Source organism: Cyprinus carpio, chromosome A20 (genome assembly GCF_018340385.1).
Source record: "Cyprinus carpio isolate SPL01 chromosome A20, ASM1834038v1, whole genome shotgun sequence".
Taxonomy (NCBI): Eukaryota; Metazoa; Chordata; class Actinopteri; order Cypriniformes; family Cyprinidae; genus Cyprinus; species Cyprinus carpio.
Genome location: NC_056591.1, coordinates 24,199,211 through 24,217,753, shown reverse-complemented (window position 1 = coordinate 24,217,753; position 18,543 = coordinate 24,199,211). Strand labels below are relative to the sequence as shown.

Below are 18,543 nucleotides of genomic sequence, written 5' to 3'. Positions count from 1 at the left end.
CAGATTCTGCTGATGGACCAGCTATTTAATGTAGAGGGGCGACTTTTCTCCTATAGAGAATTTTTATCCACATATAACATTCCAGTTACACCGAAAGAATTCGCAATTGTATTTGACACCATTCCATTAGGCACAATCATGCTTTTTAAGTATATTGGCAGACTTCCACCTACTTCTGTCTCCCTCCGCGATGTGGCTGAATCACCAGGTGGAAGAATCTGTTTTTCCCAACTTCCACATAATAATAAGAACATTCGTGCATTATTTCAGAAAGACATTGTTTCTATTCCAAATGTTACATTTTATTGGAAACGATTTGTAAATGACATTGATTGGAGAAAGGTTTGGATGATTCCTCACTGATACTTGATAGTAAACAAGGTGAAAGAAGGATCTTTCAAAATAATTCACAGATATTACCCTGCCAATCATTACATGATTAAATTTAAAAGGGACATCAATACAAACTGTTCTTTTTGTGAAGACCACCCAGAGACTGTTTTGCACCTCTTTTGGTATTGCCCACACACCAGAACATTTTGGCAAAACCTCAGCAGATTCATCATTGACCATATTTATAAAGACTTTGCCTTATTGTGGAAGGGTGTTTTTTTTTTTTTTTTTTTTTTTTTTTGCTTTTAGAAAAGTCAAAGTAAAGAACGAACGTACTTGATTATAAGCTCATTAATTCTTTTGGCAAAATTTCACCTAAGTGTAAATTAAGCTCTAAAAAAAAAAAACCTTTTGTACTTTTTATCCATGAAGTTGAACATTATATTAATCTGATTTCTGGCCCAAACAACAAAAGGCTATTAAAACTATCAACATATGGTCCTCTTTCTCTCTGTAATGACCTGTAAGCTTCCACTGGCAATTTTGTTTTATTTTCTGTTTACCTCTTTGTTTTTGTATATTTTGGCTAATCACATGTGATTTGTACCCTTGATTTGCAAAAAAAAAAAACAAAAAAAAAAACAAAAAAAAAAAAGGGATTTGTCCATACGCTTTTGAGTCATTAAAATAAACTCCGTGCTCAACCATAGTTCGTGAAATGTACACGTGAATCCATGCTGCATGAACCTTTTCATATAAACTGGAATAAATAAACTAGAACCAAACTAAAACTGAAATGAGATGTTAGTAATAAATGGTATAACATTAGAGTGAGCGAGTGTTTGAATATGGTAAGTTTAAACTTATTCTAGTGAATAAAGTTACACATCTCAGCTTTGTTAGGGTGGGTAAGATACAGAAATGTTTTTATTCTTGCTTCTTGTATTTCGGGGCAAAGCACCATTTCTAACAATATAAAATGTGGGAAACTATTAATTGGTTATTCTAAAATTAATTGTACTTTAAATATACACTACGATTGGAAAACACTGTAAATTGATAAACTTCATCATGACATTATACAGTATTCAGACCCCCTTAAATTTTTCACTCTTATATTGCAGCCATTTGCTAAAATCATTTAAGATATTTTTTTTCCCCTCAATGTACACACAGCACCCCATATTGACAGAAAAACACAGAATTGTTGACATTTTTGCAGATTTATTAAAAAAGAAAAACTGAAATATCACATGGTCCTAAGTATTCAGACCCTTTGCTCAGTATTTAGTAGAAGCACTCTTTTGATCTAATACAGCCATGAGTCTTTTTGGGAAAGATGCAACAAGTTTTTCACACCTGGATTTGGGGATCCTCTTGGTCAGTATTTAGTAGAAGCACCCTTTTGATCCTTTGCAGATCTTCAGGTCTCTCCAGAGATGATCAATTGGGTTTAAGTCAGGGCTATGGCTGGGACATTCAAGAACAGTCACGGAGTTGTTGTGAAGCCACACCTTCATTATTTTAGCTGTGTGCTTAGGGTCATTGTCTTGTTGGAAGGTGAACCTTCGGCCCAGTCTGAGGTCCTGAGCATTCTGGAGAAGGTTTTCGTCCAGGATATCCCTGTACTTGGCCGCATTCATCTTTCCCTCGATTGCAACCGGTCTTCCTATCCCTGCAGCTGAAAAAAAACACCCCCACAGCGTGATGCTGCCACCACCATGCTTCACTGTTGGGACTGTATTGGAAAGGTGATGAGCAGTGCCTGGTTTTCTCCACACATACCGCGTAGAATCAAGGCCAAAAAGTTCTATCTTGGTCTCAGCAGACCAGAGAATCTTATTTCTCACCATCTTGGAGTCCTTCATGTGTTTTTTCATGTGTCTTGCACTGAGGAGAGGCTTCCGTCGGGCCACTCTGCCATAAAGCCCCGACTGGTGGAGGGCTGCAGTGATGGTTGACTTTCTACAACTCTCTCCCATCTCCCGACTGCATCTCTGGAGCTCAGCCACAGTGATCTTTGGGTTCTTCTTTACCTCTCTCACCAAGGCTCTTCTCCCCCAATAGCTCAGTTTGGCCGGACGGCCAGCTCTAGGAAGGGTTCTGGTCGTCCCAAACATCTTCCATTTAAGGATTATGGAGGCCACTGTGCTCTTAGGAACCTTAAGTGCAGCAGAATTTTTTTTGTAACCTTGGCCAGATCTGTGCCTTGCCACAATTCTGTCTCTGAGCTCTTCAGGCAGTTCCTTTGACCTCATGTCTCCGACAGTTAGCAACCATCTTTTTTAAGAAACATAAGTTTTTAAAAATCACAAGTGGGGTGTAACTGGTGTTTTATGTCGTAGAATAAGTATCTTGAGCCTGTGTGAACCACGGACCTTATTTTAGGAGATTTAACCAAAATCCTATTCAAAAAACCCACTGACTCTGGGACGATGGAACCGGAAGTACTAAAATGCTAACTTGCTTCCGGGTATTTGCCTACAAAGTGACATCATATTTCCACCACTCTATATTAATTTAATAATTAACATTATACACGAATTTGCCACTTGTGTGCACAATGTATTATATAATTATTTTATTGCGAAAATACCATATACATGAGTAAATGTCCTACATTTTATAATAACAATACTACTACCACTAATAATAATACTTTTAGACTAATGAAATAAGGATGTATAAGATTAAACCGCATGATTGGTGTAAATTATTTTAATTAAAGATGCTTTATGTAATTCTGTCTATCAGAAGTCACATGATAAACTATTTAAAACGTTAAATATAAATAAATACACAGATGTATTTTATATATATATATATAGGATTTTTTAAGAAAGGAACATTAAAAGAAAAAAAAATACATTATGCATAATTTACTGCTATTGTGTAAATATGTAATCTACAAAAAAGTGTGCGTGTGTGTATGTGAGTGAGTGTGAGTTTGAGTGTGCGTGTGCAAGTGCCTGCGTGCATACACATGTGAGTGAGCGTGTGTGCGCATGTGTGTGTGCGCGCGAGTGAATGTGTTTGTTGGTGCGCGTGCATGTGTGAGTGCGTGCGTGCATGCACATGTGAGTGAGTGAGCGTGTGTGCGTGCATGCACATGTGAGTGAGTGAGCGTGTGTGCGTGCACATGTGAGCGTGTGTGCGAGTGCGTGCGTGCATGCACATGTGAGCGTGTGTGTGCGTGCGTGCATGCACATGTGAGCGTGTGTGTGTGTGTGTGCGAGTGTGCATGCACATGTGAGTGAGTGAGCGTGTGTGCGTGCACATGTGAGCATGTGTGTGTGCGAGTGCGTGCGTGCATGCACATGCGAGCGTGTGTGTGCGTGCACATGTGAGTGAGTGAGCGTGTGTGCGCGAGTGACGTGTTTGTGTGTGCGCGTGCATGCACATGTGAGTGAGTGAGCGTGTGTGCATGTGTGTGTGTGCGCGCATGTGAGTGCGTGTGTGCATGCACTTGTGAGTGAGTGAGCGTGTGTGCATGTGTGTGTGTGCAGATTGTTGAACATGTCTCCAGCTTCAAGTTCCTGGGAGCACCACAGCAGACTATTGTTCACCGCACAAACAGAAGTAAACCACTCGTTCAGACAGGGAGGATGTCAATCTCTTTATTATGAAAACAAGGCAAAATAAAAAACATCATGTCACATTTCTCTGAAAACAGGATCACACTGAGGAGCAGAGATGAGATGAAGTCTTCCACACAAATGTCGATCTCAGCGAACACAAACCAACTCAGCTCATTAAAAACTCTAGAGGGAAAATGCTCTTTTTCAACAGGTGTCAAAAAACAAAAACAAAGTAACACGCACTGTGTGACCGGAGACGGATGGATGTTGAAGCTGAAGCAGCAGTAGAAAGGCCGGCGGCTCCGTTATGTGGGGGGCGGTGGGTAGTACTGGTTATACTGACCGTACTGACCATACTGACCCCAGGAGTTCTGACCGCCCCATGAGTTATACTGCTGCAACACAGAACACACACGGTCAGGCTGCGCACACACACACACACACAGTCTCTCGTGTGCATCCCAGCTGCAGGACTGACCTGGTACCAGTTGTTATAGTTGTATCCGGCGTGATTGGCCTGCATGTCCTGCATCATCTGACCCGAGGCTCCTGATTGGTCGTCTGTCCGCTGTCTCTTTGAGTCCGGCTCCTCTGAGCTGCAGACGATTAGCAGTGCATTTATGAATTCGAGACTTTCTGCTCTTATTTCAGGGCCTTGATTTGTGTGAAGGTGAATTAAGCCTTTAAACCCCGTGTAACGAGTTTAATGCAGTAACGGTGGATGAGGGTAACTCACCCGTTCTCTGATTTCCTCTTCAGTGACTCCTGCTCCGTTACGAGTCTCTGATGCTGTTCATACGCCGCCACCAGCCTGAGTGAAGACAACAAAACCTGTCAAAACCAGCTCTCCTCACAGACACACAGACTGTCTCGGACCCTGCACTCACACGTTGATGTCGCTGCCGAAGTCCTCCAGGAACTCGACCTTGCGCTGAGAGAAGGTGAGGCGCTGCTCCAGAGACATGGGGCTGCTCAGAGCTCGGTCGAAGCAGGCCAGGATCTCCGCCTCGTTCTGCTGCACGTCACCGCTGTACTCCAGCTCCAGCAGGTTCAGGTACAGCTTCGGGTTCGTCTGAAAAACAGAATAACCCTGAAACAGGAAACCACACTCACAGCTGCTAGAGCTCAGTTCACTTCTGTGATTAAACACCGTTCACGAGTCCACAAAAAGACTGAATCCAGATTTGGTGATAATACAGCACAAAGAGATTCACAAGCAATTGTTAAAAGGCTGGTAATTTTTGACCAGGAACACCAAATTAGGTGAAGAATTTCAACAATACAACAAAAAAAAAATTTTAGAATACGTTTATAATTTAATTGCTTATAATAATAATAATAATAAAAATTATAATAAAAATTATATCTATTTAAACAATTAATTTTTTTTATTCATTTACTGAAAGACCTCTTTATTATAATTCAAAAGAAAAATATTTTTCATAATGTATTATATAAAATAAATTACACACACACACACATATATATATATATATATATATATATATATATTTATTATTTTTAATTAAAACAAAACAATTATTAGTTAAGATTAAATGTCTGTTTCACGTTCATTTAGTCAAATAAATATTTTTTGGTCATTTACTGAAAGTAAAACAACATCTTTATCTTTAAAGCTCTTTCTGATTATTATAATTCAAAATTATTTTATATTATATAAAATAATATATATATATAATAATATATATATATATATATATATATATATATATATATATATATATATATATATATATATATATATATATATATATACACTTTAATTTTTACAGGTCCTTCTCAAAAAATTAGCATATTGTGAAAAAGTTCATAATTTTCCATAATGTAATGATAAAAATTAAACTTTCATATATTTTATATTCATTGCACACCAACTGAAATATTTCAGGTCTTTTATTGTTTTAATACTGAGGATTTTGGCATACAGCTCATGAAAACCCCAAATTCCTATCTCAAAAAATTAGCATATTTCATCCGACCAATAAAAGAAAAGTGTTTTTAATACAAAAAAAGTCAACCTTCAAATAATTATGTTCAGTTATGCACTCAGTACTTGGTCGGGAATCCTTTTGCAGAAATGACTGCTTCAATGCGGCGTGGCATGGAGGCAATCAGCCTGTGGCACTGCTGAGGTGTTATGGAGGCCCAGGATGCTTCGATAGCGGCCTTAAGCTCATCCAGAGTGTTGGGTCTTGCGTCTCTCAACTTTCTCTTCACAATATCCCACAGATTCTCTATGGGGTTCAGGTCAGGAGAGTTGGCAGGCCAATTGAGCACAGTAATACCATGGTCAGTAAACCATTTACCAGCGGTTTTTGGCACTGTGAGCAGGTGCCAGGTCGTGCTGAAAAAACGAAATCTTCATCTCCATAAAGCTTTTCAGCAGATGGAAGCATGAAGTGCTCCAAAATCTCCTGATAGCTAGCTGCATTGACCCTGCCCTTGATAAAACACAGTGGACCAACACCAGCAGCTGACATGGCACCCCAGACCATCACTGACTGTGGGGTACTTGACACTGGACTTCAGGCATTTTGGCATTTCCTTCTTCCCAGTCTTCCTCCAGACTCTGGCACCTTGATTTCCGAATGACATGCAAAATTTGCTTTCATCCGAAAAAAGTACTTTGGACCACTGAGCAACAGTCCAGTGCTGCTTCTCTGTAGCCCAGGTCAGGCGCTTCTGCCGCTGTTTCTGGTTCAAAAGCACACGCCTGTGCACGGTGGCTCTGGATGTTTCTACTCCAGACTCAGTCCACTGCTTCTGCAGGTCCCCCAAAGGTCTGGAATCGGTCCTTCTCCACAATCTTCCTCAGGGTCCGGTCACCTCTTCTCGTTGTGCAGCGTTTTTTTTTGCCACACTTTTTCCTTCCCACAGACTTCCCACTGAGTTGCCTTGATACAGCACTCTGGGAACAGCCTATTTTTTCAGAAATTTCTTTGTGTCTTACCCTCGCGCTTGAGGGTGTCAATGATGGCCTTCTGGACAGCAGTCAGGTCGGCAGTCTTACCCATGATTGCGGTTTTGAGTAATGAACCAGGCTGGGAGTTTTTAAAAGCCTCAGGAATCTTTTGCAGGTGTTTAGAGTTAATTAGTTGATTCAGATGATTAGGTTAATAGCTAGTTTAGAGAAACCTTTTCATGATATGCTAATTTTTTGATATAGGAATTTTGGGTTTTCATGAGCTGTATGCCAAAATCATCAGTATCAAAACAATAAAAGACCTGAAATATTTCAGTTGGTGTGCAATGAATCTAAAATATATGAAAGTTTAATTTTTCTCATTACATTATGGAAAATAATGAACTTTTTCACAATATGCTAATTTTTTGAGAAGGACCTGTATATATATTTGTTTATAAATAAATTAGTTTTAAATAAAAGACATAAATATATAAAATAATTTTATCACAGTTATTAAGATAAAATGTTTCTGTTTCATGTTCATTTAGTCAAAGTAAACCTGCACCTCATCTTTTTCGACGGCCTCCAGCAGCACTTTCTTGGCCTTCCCGATGCTCTTCTGCACTTTGACCAGCTGTCGGGCCAGTTTCACAGCGTAGAAGGACGACTCGCTGCTGTTCTTCCCGTTGGTGATGCCGTCCCTCAGCAGGGCCTCCGCTTCATCCATGTTTCCATGACGACGCTCCAGACTCACCCTCCTCAGCCTCACCATCGCCAGTCCAGGAACGGCCTCCTCCACCGCCTTCAAGATCCCCCGCGCCTCCTCGACGCTGCCTGCAGGGACAGTAATACAGATGATAAACGTGACTTATATTCTGGAAAGTACGGTTCTTTGCTGTTACCAGTTGGACAGCGTGTCTGATGTTTTACCTTGCTGCTCCTCAAACGCGGCCCAGAGCAGGTGAACGGTGGGTTTCTTGGGCAGGTGGACGGTGCAGGCCTTCTTGAAGATGTGCCGGACGCCTTCGACGCTGTAGCTCTCCAGATACTTGGCGTACCACAGAACAAGAGAGAGAGAGACAGAGAGAGAGAGAGAAGAGGGAAGAGAGCACATAAAAATTGAGCTTTCGTCTCACATCCCCGCACTGCTGAATTTCCATTGACAAGATCGTTTTGAGAATTTCTGTTTTAAACCCATCAGCACCTTCATGGAACCAATAAGATAAGTTTCTGTAAGGTAGAAGGAGACGGAGGTGCAACGTAGTTGGCAAATGCTGCGGTCAAATCTTGTGTGGCAAGCAGGCCATCCCCTAATATAACAGATACAGTCAAATATCAACGTTACACACAAAGAGTGCAGCAAGTGTTACTGTGGAAGTGATGAGGGAGGTCAAAGGGTGGAGAGAGGGCGTGAGGCGCAGGCGGCAGCAGCGTGTAACTACCTTGATCCAGAACTCCTCGTAGAGCGCGCAGGCGATCAGGCAGCGCTCGAACAGAACCACCACGCGCTCCGGCGTCCCGTTCTCCAGCTCGAAGTCCAGGTACTCCCTCCAGTTGTTCAGCTGGGTCTTCTCCAAGGCTTTGACGTGGAAGTACGGACGCTTTATCTGCCGAGCGAGATCGCCGTTCGTTAACATGCAGCATACCAACAGTTCACCCGACGCTTCATGTTTGCTCCCAATTTAAAAACATGAAAGAACTTCTGGGAGCGCAATGAGTATGCACCAAATAATTAGTGTCAGTTTCAGCTGCTCGTTCATAAGATAAAATATGCAATAAAAGATATTTCAATACAAACAAAGTAAACACTGTCATAATTCATCAACAGTCTGCTGATATAAACGTGTGATATTTATTGATTGTGAACCGTTCTGAAACCACAAACCTGTAGAACACACTTCAGTTATCATCTAAGTTTAATAATCACATTCAGACGTATCACGATTCCTGTTTTCTGACCTCTGAAAATGATAATCAAGGCTAGGGCTTGTCACTCTTTTGTGTGTTAAACACAATTTACAATCACAAAATACAATTATAAACTAGGTTAGCGGATAATTCAGCAGCAAAAGCTACTCTAGAAAAATCATGAGTGCACAATAATTTATAAAATCTAAACATTTAGTGAAAAAACAACACATTATTTAGTAGGGAACAAATCGGGCTAAATCTGGTAAAAATGTTATACATTGCTTTTTGTATTGTTGTGAAATACATCCATGAAAAACAAGTAATATACTTATACATTAATTAATATACTATAAAATTAAAAGACTTTTATTTTAAATGCATAGCACGGTAATGAGGCAGCAACATATGATAGATAAGACCAAAAAGAAAGACTATTAAGACCTGTACAAAAACATTTATACTACATACAGCTCAAAAAATAAATTATTTTTGCGAATATGATGCATATTGAAATGCAAAAATTGTGAAATATAGTATAAGAAAATGTTAAAACATATGCAAAGACTAAAACACTTCAGATATTTATTTTTTATTATTATAATATTCAGTTTAAACAAACTGAAACTGATGTATGTGCCAATATATCAATACATTCAAATTAGAGATCACTAGATATTGGCTTTTATATGATAATGTTTTAAAAGAACATTTAATTTTTGTGCTACTGTTAGTAAAACCTATATATTAAAATGTGCATATTAACACTATATTTATATATATATATACTAAAATATATTAAAACGGAGTTCTTCCTGTCACGGGTGGCTCTGAGAAAATCCAAGAGTTTACATCAGATTAAATACCGATAGCATCCTGAAAAAAATATTTAAGATTTTTATGCATAATGCATGTTTATTTCGAGTGCTCGTATTAATTTAATCATCACCTTTTGAAGCTTAATAACTGACTAATGCAATTCCTGTTTTTTACCGTCCTCAAATTTAAGACCTCTTTAAATGATAATTAAGAGTTTTGTTACAGCATTTAAGACTTTCAGCTTTAATCAAACTGAATTTAAGAGCTTTTGGGAGCCGTGGAGGAATCAGGAAATAAAGGCGATGCTTGTAATCAGAAACACTCACCCCCTCCTCGAAGGCCCAGCGCTTGCTGACTTCATGCTCGTTGTGGTTGAACACTTCCTGGCGGGTCTCGATCACCTTGTGCCTCATGTTCTCGATCTCCGTCACTCTCTGGGGGACGAAACACAGCGTCCTGAGCATCGCATCGAAGGAGCAAACATTTTTATCTCGTCTGATGTCCCAGCTACGCAAAAGGTCTACGTCACCATGAGTTTGACAGAAACAGTACGGTTTGGCACACCCAGTGAATCAGCTCTGGCCGGTGCTGGGACGGTGGCATTTCGTCACGAGCCCGTCCCACTTTTAGCCCAAGTCCCTGATTGGATGCCAACCTGGACCCTCAGGTTTTCATTGGCTGCTAACGGAAAGACACCTCTTCAAACCTGCACACGTGTCCAGGATCAGACGCCCTTACCCTACCTCTGCCATGTTTGGAAGCCCGCGGATGAAAGACGGCGCTCTTACCTTGGCGGGATCCGGCAGGTCCTCCGTACCCGGCGGGAGCTCCTCGCCCGGAGCGTCGTCTCCGCTGGGCTTGTTAGCGTTAGCCAGCTCCACTCTCAGCTGCACGAACTCCTCCTCAGACAGGAAGTGCTTGGGGTTGTTGCTCTGGACGTGCTCTTTGAACCTGAACAGAGAGCGACGGTGTTTAAGCAGTGTGAACCACAGGCTTCAGAAGCAGATATCAGCAGTGACGCTCACTTCTGGAAGTGCTGTGAGTACAGCTGGGTGGGAATACAGAGGATGCGGTCGTAGACGGCCGTCACGTTGGCCAGCTTGCCCTGCTCCGTCTCCCACGCGATGTAAGCCTCCCACAGACGGTCGGAGCGGAAATCTGTGCCACAGGCCAGAACGGCGTGCTCATAGGACCTGAAAGAACACAAGCACGTCATTTAATCAGTTTTATTTCAATACCAGATTTCAATATCAAATTAAGGACTTTTTAGAACATGTACAGTACAGACCAAAAGTTTGGAAACATTACTATTTTTAATATTTTTGAAAGAAGTTTCTTCTGCTCATCAAGCCTGCATTTATTTGATCAAAAATACAGAAAAAAACAGTAATATTGTGATATATTATTACAACTTAAAATAATTGTTTTTAAATTTATTATACTTTAAATTAGCATTTATTTCTGTGATGCAAAGCTGAATTTTTAGGATCATTATCACATGATCCTTTAGAAATCATTCTAATATGATGATTCATTATCAAAGTTGGAAACAGTTCTGCTGCTTAATATTTTTTCAGAACATGTGATACTTTTTTTAGGATACTTTGATGAATAAAAAAAAAAAAAAAAAAAGAAGCTATGTTTTTAAAATATAAATATTTTGTAATAACAATATACACTACTGGTCAGTAATTTGGGGTCAGTAATTTTTTTTTCTTTCTTTTTTTTTTTTAAATAAAATCAATACTTTTATTCAGCAAGGATGTGTTAAATTGATAAAAAGTGATAGTAAAGAAAATATATTATTAGAATATATATTATTAGAATTTTTTTTTTTTTGAATAAATGCAGTTGTTTTTAACCTTTTATTCATCAAATATATTAGACAGCAGAACTGTTTCCAACACTCATAATAAATCAGAATATTAGAATGATTTCTAAATGATCATGTGATAGATTGGATGTTACATGTGACACTGAAGGCTGGAGTAATGATGCTGAAAATTCAGCTTTGCATCACAGGAATAAATTATCTTTTTAAAGTATATTCAAATAGAAAACTATTATTTTAAGTTGTAATAATATTTCACAATATTACTGTTTTTTTCTGTATTTTTGATCAAATAAATGCAGGCTTGATGAGCAGAAGAGACTTCTTTCAAAAACATTAAAAATAGTAATGTTTCCAAACTTTTGGTCTGTATTGTACATAAAACCTAAAAAATTATGTATATCAGATTTTTTAACACACGTATAAAATTTAAAATACTTAATATATAGATATTAAGTGAAACTGGAATAACACATGATTGCTTCCTAATCGAGTTGTTTGATAAACCCAAATATTGTATTGTGATTTTGAATAAAAGCAGAAATGTAAAAAATTCAAATTACAGGTTGAATGATGCTGGATTTTGCTGATATGATAATACAAAAAGGCAATAAAAAAAATGTATTGCTGATATGCTAGTAAAATAAACACATTTTGTGTGTTAAATGCACTTTTTACTCACTCCTTCCTAAATGCCAGATAGTTTGTGTAAACACAAAACACCAATACTAACCAGAATTTTAAGCATGATTGAAGACGTGTAATTATTAACACAGAGGAAGTACACCATGACTCTTATTTTGAAGTGGCTTTGTTTTAGAGGTTGCTGAAAGCTGCACTCACGCTCTGATGCGGTTCTCTGCCTCCCCGTCACTGGTGTCTTGGTTCTCTCGCAGGAAGGTGATATAATGAAGCCACAGATCCACGCTGAGCGGAATGGCCTGCAGACCTCGGCGGTAAACCTGCCACAGGAAAAAAAGATTCAAATCGATTCATCTGTGTGATGCTTTTTAACAGAGCGTGAACTTTAAAGTGTGAATCTCATGAAAACATGTCAGGTTTCACTCCAAAAAAAAAAAAAAAAATTCTTTTGACGATTCTCGTGAGTTTTGTCTATTTTAATGTGTGTTCTGGTGACTTTATGATTACGAATTCTGCACCTTGCTCAGTCCTGAAGTCTTTCAGACTCACCTCATCAGCCATGTGTATGTAGCCGTGCTTCTTCTCGATGTCTGCATACTTCTTCCAGTAGCCGTAACAGTAGGGGTAGTGCAGGAAAAAGGCATCAAACGCCTTCCTTGAAGCCTCCAGGTGGTTCTGAAACCAAAGAAAAGCTCATAAGCCACTGAAGAACGCCTGCACTGCTTCTGGCACCTGAGTATTAAAGGCCCTCACCTCCTGTTCAACATACTGCAGAAGGTAGACCCAGCCGTTGAAGTCTTCGGGATTCTCCTCCACAACCTTAAAGAGCCGCTCGTACTCCGCAGGAAGTGCGGGATCTTGCGCGGCAGCCGCATCTGTCGCGGGTTCCACCGCTTCTGGTGTTTCTTTAGGTGCGTCCTCCAGTTCCATATTGGAAGGGCTCTCCGAGTCGCCCGCTTCGGTCTGCCTCGCTGCATCCAGCTCCATGTGCTGTCCGTTTGACTCCGGCTGCTGCCCGGAGCTTTCCACGCCGGGATCCGACGGACCGGCCGTGTGGTCGTCGCTCTCTGCCGCGGACGTGAGCTGCTCCGTCGAGTACATCTGATGCTGTTCTGAAGCAGACGCCTGCTGGATCTGCTCGTGGCTTTCTGGGTTCACCAGAGGAGCCTGTGCCACCGTCCAGTCGGTCGCGGTCGGCTGTGTGACGTAATCGACCCCCGCGGCCTCCATAGCAGGAGCGTCGCCGTTATCAGGGGCATTCGTGTCCAACATCCCGGTCATGGGCTCACCTGAAACAAATACACATCAGTCTGAAGACAACAATCGTCTCTTAGTCCTGCTGGCAATATAAAATCATGTTCTTCAGATGTAAACGCTTCTAAGCATGAAAACACCACCTCCATCACTTTTTAATTAATTTTACAAAAATACTGTTAAGAAGCAAAACGGCCGAAGACAAGAACAAGAAGTCCTGTCTCCTGAGAAACTGATCAGAATGAAGAGATTAAAACGAGTCCAAATATCTTAATTCAAAGGGAACACAGATTTGCATTCCTCGCTGACAGATATTTGTGCTCGTTTTGATCATAAACTCTCTTCATTTGGTTCAGTCTCTCAGAAAACAAGACTTCACGTCTTCATTTCGCATCTCCGGTAAATGTTCACTGCTGCCGTTCAAAAGTTCGAGAGCTGTAAGATTTTTAATGTTTTTGAAAGAAGTATCTTTTGCTCATCAAGGCTGCATTTATTTGCAAAACACAGAGAAAAAAAAAACAGTAAAAATTTGACAATATTACAACTTGAAATAACTGTTTTCTAAGTGAATATACTTTAAAATATAATTTATTTCTGTGATCAAAGCTGACTTTTTATCATATTAGAATGATTTCTGAAGATCATGTGACACTGAAGACTGGAGTAATGATGCTGAAAATACAGCTGCACATCACAGAAATAAATTACATTTTAACAGATAATCACATAGAAAACAGATATTTGAAATTATAATAATATTTCACAATTTTACAGTTTTTTTCTGTATTTCTGATCAAATGAATGCAGCCTTGATGAGCAAAAAAAACTAAAAAACTAAAAAAAAAAATACATTTTACAGATCAAACCCTTCTGAACAGGATGTTTAGATGTTTTTTCTGGAAAACAAGACAGAAATACTAAAGTAGATATGCAACATTTAATGTCATTACTTTATGAATTTAATGAATCGAAGACATTAATTTGCGGAAGTCCTCTTTAAACACTGTACAGCTGCTTTAACACAATCAGTATTAACTTATATAAAGTGTTTTACAAATAAAGAAGACTTGACAAAACAAAAAAGTTTTGATATAGACTGCACAAAAATATTCCAGTCGTTTCGCAAATGCATATGATTACGCCTAATTTGCATATATTTTAAGCTTTGCGCTGCTAAAGATAATAATGCGTTTCACTCTGTGTAAACAAGTCTTCTCTGTGGGATTAAACGTTTGCGTCGCGTTTCCCGGTCAAACGCACACGATTATTATTCGAATTCACATTAGTTGTGAACGTACGCGAGTTAACTTATTAAAACACGCTTTCAGTGCCGTTTCAAAGGCGAATTCGTTTCAGAGCCAGCACAGCGTGTTATTACAGTATGAACACGGTCTGGTCTCGGCCTGGTCTTCGCGCGTTAGCTAAGATGCTAACTAACCGACGCCGCTCATTTACCTCAGAAACAAACACACGCGATTCGCGGGAAAACTACAGCGGGGAGGACACTTACCAGAATCTTCCATGAAACTGGGTTTAAACAGCAGATATTCTCACAACTTATTCGAGGTTCTGTGCAGTTGGTAACATGTGGTCGAGCGGCTCTGTCGCATTCAACACCCGCTGCGTCGAGCGCCGAGAGAAGGACACGACTGTTTGCGCATGCGCACCGCGCTACGAAACTCACAACACTCGTGACGTCACGTACAGGTTACAGACGCGGCCCGCAAAATCATACGGGTCAGAATGGAATAATATTAAATTTATTCGATATATGTTGAAGTGTTGATGCCATGGAAACCTCGCGATAAAAAAAAATAATGCAAGATATAAACTCACAATTACGAGATATAATTCTAAGAAAATTTTTAACTGTGAGATAAACTCGCATTTGCGAGGAAAAAAAAAATCTGAATTGTAAGATTAGAACGACACTATTTTTAAACTCCATTTTTAATTATGTGGGTATATATTAATTATGTGTATATATATATATATATATATATATTTCATTTTATTCTCATAGCAGGGTTTCATAGAAGGGCTTCCATAAGTTACAGTACTTCATTACTATACAATAATATTCCCAGTATATGTATCACTCTGTGTGAACTAATTATGAAACAATATATTCAACCCACGTTAAATAATTCAAATTCAAGTTGTTGAATAACCCGACCCTAAAAATGACCGAAAGCTTTTACTTTTACTTTTTGTGCTTTTTTTTGTACATTTAGAACTTCTCTGGCGTGTTTGTGAAATAGTTTACTGCATCTAAAGGAAAAACACACAGATTCAATCTATGTTTGTCATTCCTGTAAGAGTGCTTTGTTGTGTTTTTTGATTACAGGAAAGCTGAACGAATACAGACTTTACTATTGTGTTAAAAATTAGGCCTACCTCAAACACACGAATATTAAACAACATATATATATATATATATATATATATGTGTGTGTGTGTGTGTGTGTGTGTGTGTGTGTGTGTGTGTGTGTGTGTGTGTGTGTGTGTGTGTGTTGAACTGAATAGAATTGAATTCAATAATAAAATATAACTGGTGTATTGGTGTATTTTCAAGAAGCTGTTTGGAAATGCATTTTGGGTTTTTCATATAGCGTACCCAAAATGCTCTGCATGTAAAATCGAGTTCAGGTTTTATGTGATAAAGGCAAAACTATATCTGAGTTCTCTCTGACGTGAAGTCTTTCAAAATAACACATCAGCCACCTCAATGCTACACACGGAAGTCAGTTCTTCTGATAAAAAAATAAAAAATTCATGTATTTATAGGTCTGAGGAAAAATGCAAATATGAATGTATTTATAGGTGTTTCATTTCAACAAAGGCATTTTTTGAACTCGCGGTGACGTCAGGAGCCCCGCCCCTTAAACGACTCGTCAGAGGATGTGGGCGAACATTAAAAACGCTTCATAACACTGTAAAATACAATATCAGAGCGGTGTTTTAAATAGAATAGCCTCTGAAAAACCACAACAATTACATTCTTCCGAGTCTCAGCGGCGTCCATTTCGTTCAGATCGCGCTTGACTCGTTTGACGAGTCCTACTACGGCGAAGGGCCATACGCTCGTCTCATGAATATTAATTAGCTCATGCCTCCGTTGCTGGAATCAGAAATAAATTTGCCCTCGTTTTTTCATCAAATATAAGGTTTATTCCGAGGTGTAAAGAGTAGCTGAAAACCATATTTGAGTAATTCTTGCGTTGAAGGCAAGTCTGTTGAATATTAACTACGCACTGCTGACGTAACCGCCGCCTCTCCAATGGAAAACACACGCGTCATTCATATTAATGAGCAAAGCCTTCGCCGTAGTAGACCCGAGCGCCCGAATGGCGCAGTGCGCCTGAGCGAGAAAGAGAGGAAGTGGCGGCTGAAGCAGGTCCGCACCTTTTCCGGTAACACCGACAGCAGCACGACCGGGACCGAAAGAGCGACTAGAGAGGAACAGACGGGACAGAACCGAGCCGGGGGCGCGAGAGGGCGGCTGTTACAAGAGGTAACACAGCATACGAGTAGCGAGCAGAGCGAAACTACAAGAATAAAGTTGTGTTTGACACCCCTCCCTTTTCTCATCCGCTTTCTCTCGTGTTTCAGGGACGGAAGAGGGGGACTCGGGATGAACGACTGACGGTGGGAGCGGAACGAACGATCTGAAGCGCGTCGGAAGGGAATGAACGCGAAACCCACGCGACCCGACACCGGGTTCACGAGTCTGAGACCCCGGAGAGGCCCGTACACACATAACGAGCTCTGTTTCTGAACTCTGCAGGTGCTCTGTGAGTTCTGAAAGACAAAGAATATATGTGCTTTTCAGACTGACAAAAAAAAAAAAAAAAAAAAAAACACTTTCCTCTTCCTGCAATAAACTTAATATATATGCACAGCCAACAAGATGGGGAAGATGCTTTCGAAGATCTTCGGCAACAAGGAGATGAGAATATTGATGCTCGGACTGGACGCGGCGGGAAAGACGACGATCCTTTACAAACTCAAACTGGGACAGTCGGTCACCACCATCCCGACGGTGGGCTTCAACGTGGAGACCGTCACGTACAAGAACGTCAAGTTCAACGTGTGGGACGTGGGCGGGCAGGATAAGATCCGGCCGCTGTGGCGGCACTATTACACCGGAACCCAAGGCTTGATCTTCGTGGTGGACTGTGCGGACCGCGACCGGATCGACGAGGCTAGACAGGAGCTGCATCGCATCATTAACGACCGCGAGATGCGCGACGCCATCATCTTGATCTTCGCCAACAAGCAAGACCTTCCGGATGCCATGAAGCCGCACGAGATCCAGGAGAAGCTGGGCTTGACTCGGATCAGAGATCGCAATTGGTACGTTCAGCCCTCCTGCGCTGCGACGGGCGACGGACTCTACGAAGGGCTCACGTGGCTCACGTCCAACTACAAATCCTAACGCGATTGGGCGAAGACGCGCCCGACTAGAAGCAATTAACCAATGGCTTCTGTCTGTACACTTCGGTTTAACTCGCATTCTTTGATTTCGTTGACATGTAACCCGACTTTTCTCTCGTACACTTCTGTCGAATGTCCATAAAGTGTTACTTTTTCGGAAGCTGTGGGCGCGTTTTCCCGAATCCCGGAAAAGGGGTGTTTGTGTCTGGTTTGTTCGTCCAAAAATGGCAGCTTGTTTGTTTACCTCTGTGCCATCACGTACAACGAATGTATGGAGAAAATCGCTAGGAGCAGAGCTTCGAAACGAAGCCGGAGGATCCGTGTTCTGTGAAGAAACTGTCCCTGAAGGAGCGTTTGATTCGACATCCTTCCATATTCACACTGTTCTTGGCCTTTTCTGGAGGTGCTCCACTAAAGACGCTGTTTGAGCATCATCTCGAGTGTTTCTGATCTAATCCAGACGTCTTAACACGTTTCTATCTCCTCAAACCACACCAAGCCTCTCTTTCTCCTACTAAATTAATGCTTGGATTTATTATTTTGACTTATTTGTTATGCTGAAGAAATAATAAAATCTATATATATATATATATCGAGTAGTATGTGATTGCATCTTCTTGACGTGGAGGAGCGCGCAGGTTTTAAAAGGTCTTAAGTTCATGGCTTTAAATGTTGCATGCACTGCAACAAAAAACAAACCAAATCTCTTCTTCCTCAGTGTTTCTATCTTGTTCTCCAGCACAAATATCTAAACATCCTTAAATCAAGACATGTTTACTGGAGACTCGTTTTCTGATAAACTGATCGAAATGAGT

The 18,543-nt window shown here is 40.3% G+C and overlaps 2 protein-coding genes across 4 annotated transcripts; one reads left to right on the top strand and one right to left on the bottom strand.

The window, feature by feature from the left end:
- Positions 1-3,936: 3,936 nt before the first annotated feature.
- Positions 3,937-14,957, bottom strand: LOC109060781 (pre-mRNA-processing factor 39). Of its 3 annotated transcripts, none has more exons than XM_042778209.1 (14): positions 14,802-14,957; positions 12,791-13,326; positions 12,587-12,712; positions 12,239-12,357; positions 10,590-10,757; positions 10,353-10,515; positions 9,891-9,998; positions 8,280-8,444; positions 7,768-7,894; positions 7,403-7,671; positions 4,799-4,983; positions 4,648-4,722; positions 4,390-4,507; positions 3,937-4,306 (listed from the first exon to the last, which is right to left on the bottom strand). In XM_042778209.1, the coding sequence occupies exons 1-14, from the start codon at positions 14,812-14,814 to the stop codon at positions 4,217-4,219; spliced, it is 2,262 nt and encodes a 753-aa protein (XP_042634143.1). In that variant the 5' UTR covers positions 14,815-14,957; the 3' UTR covers positions 3,937-4,216. The 3 variants fall into 3 exon arrangements, with proteins under 3 accessions (XP_042634143.1, XP_042634144.1, XP_042634145.1); XM_042778210.1 differs by having other exon boundaries at positions 3,937-4,303; XM_042778211.1 differs by having other exon boundaries at positions 12,791-13,347; positions 14,802-14,945.
- A 1,671-nt stretch (positions 14,958-16,628) lies between these two features.
- Positions 16,629-18,320, top strand: LOC109060779 (ADP-ribosylation factor 6-like). Its single transcript, XM_042778208.1, has 3 exons — positions 16,629-16,805; positions 16,904-17,085; positions 17,194-18,320. The coding sequence occupies exon 3, from the start codon at positions 17,202-17,204 to the stop codon at positions 17,727-17,729; it is 528 nt and encodes a 175-aa protein (XP_042634142.1). The 5' UTR covers positions 16,629-16,805; positions 16,904-17,085; positions 17,194-17,201; the 3' UTR covers positions 17,730-18,320.
- Positions 18,321-18,543: the final 223 nt, after the last annotated feature.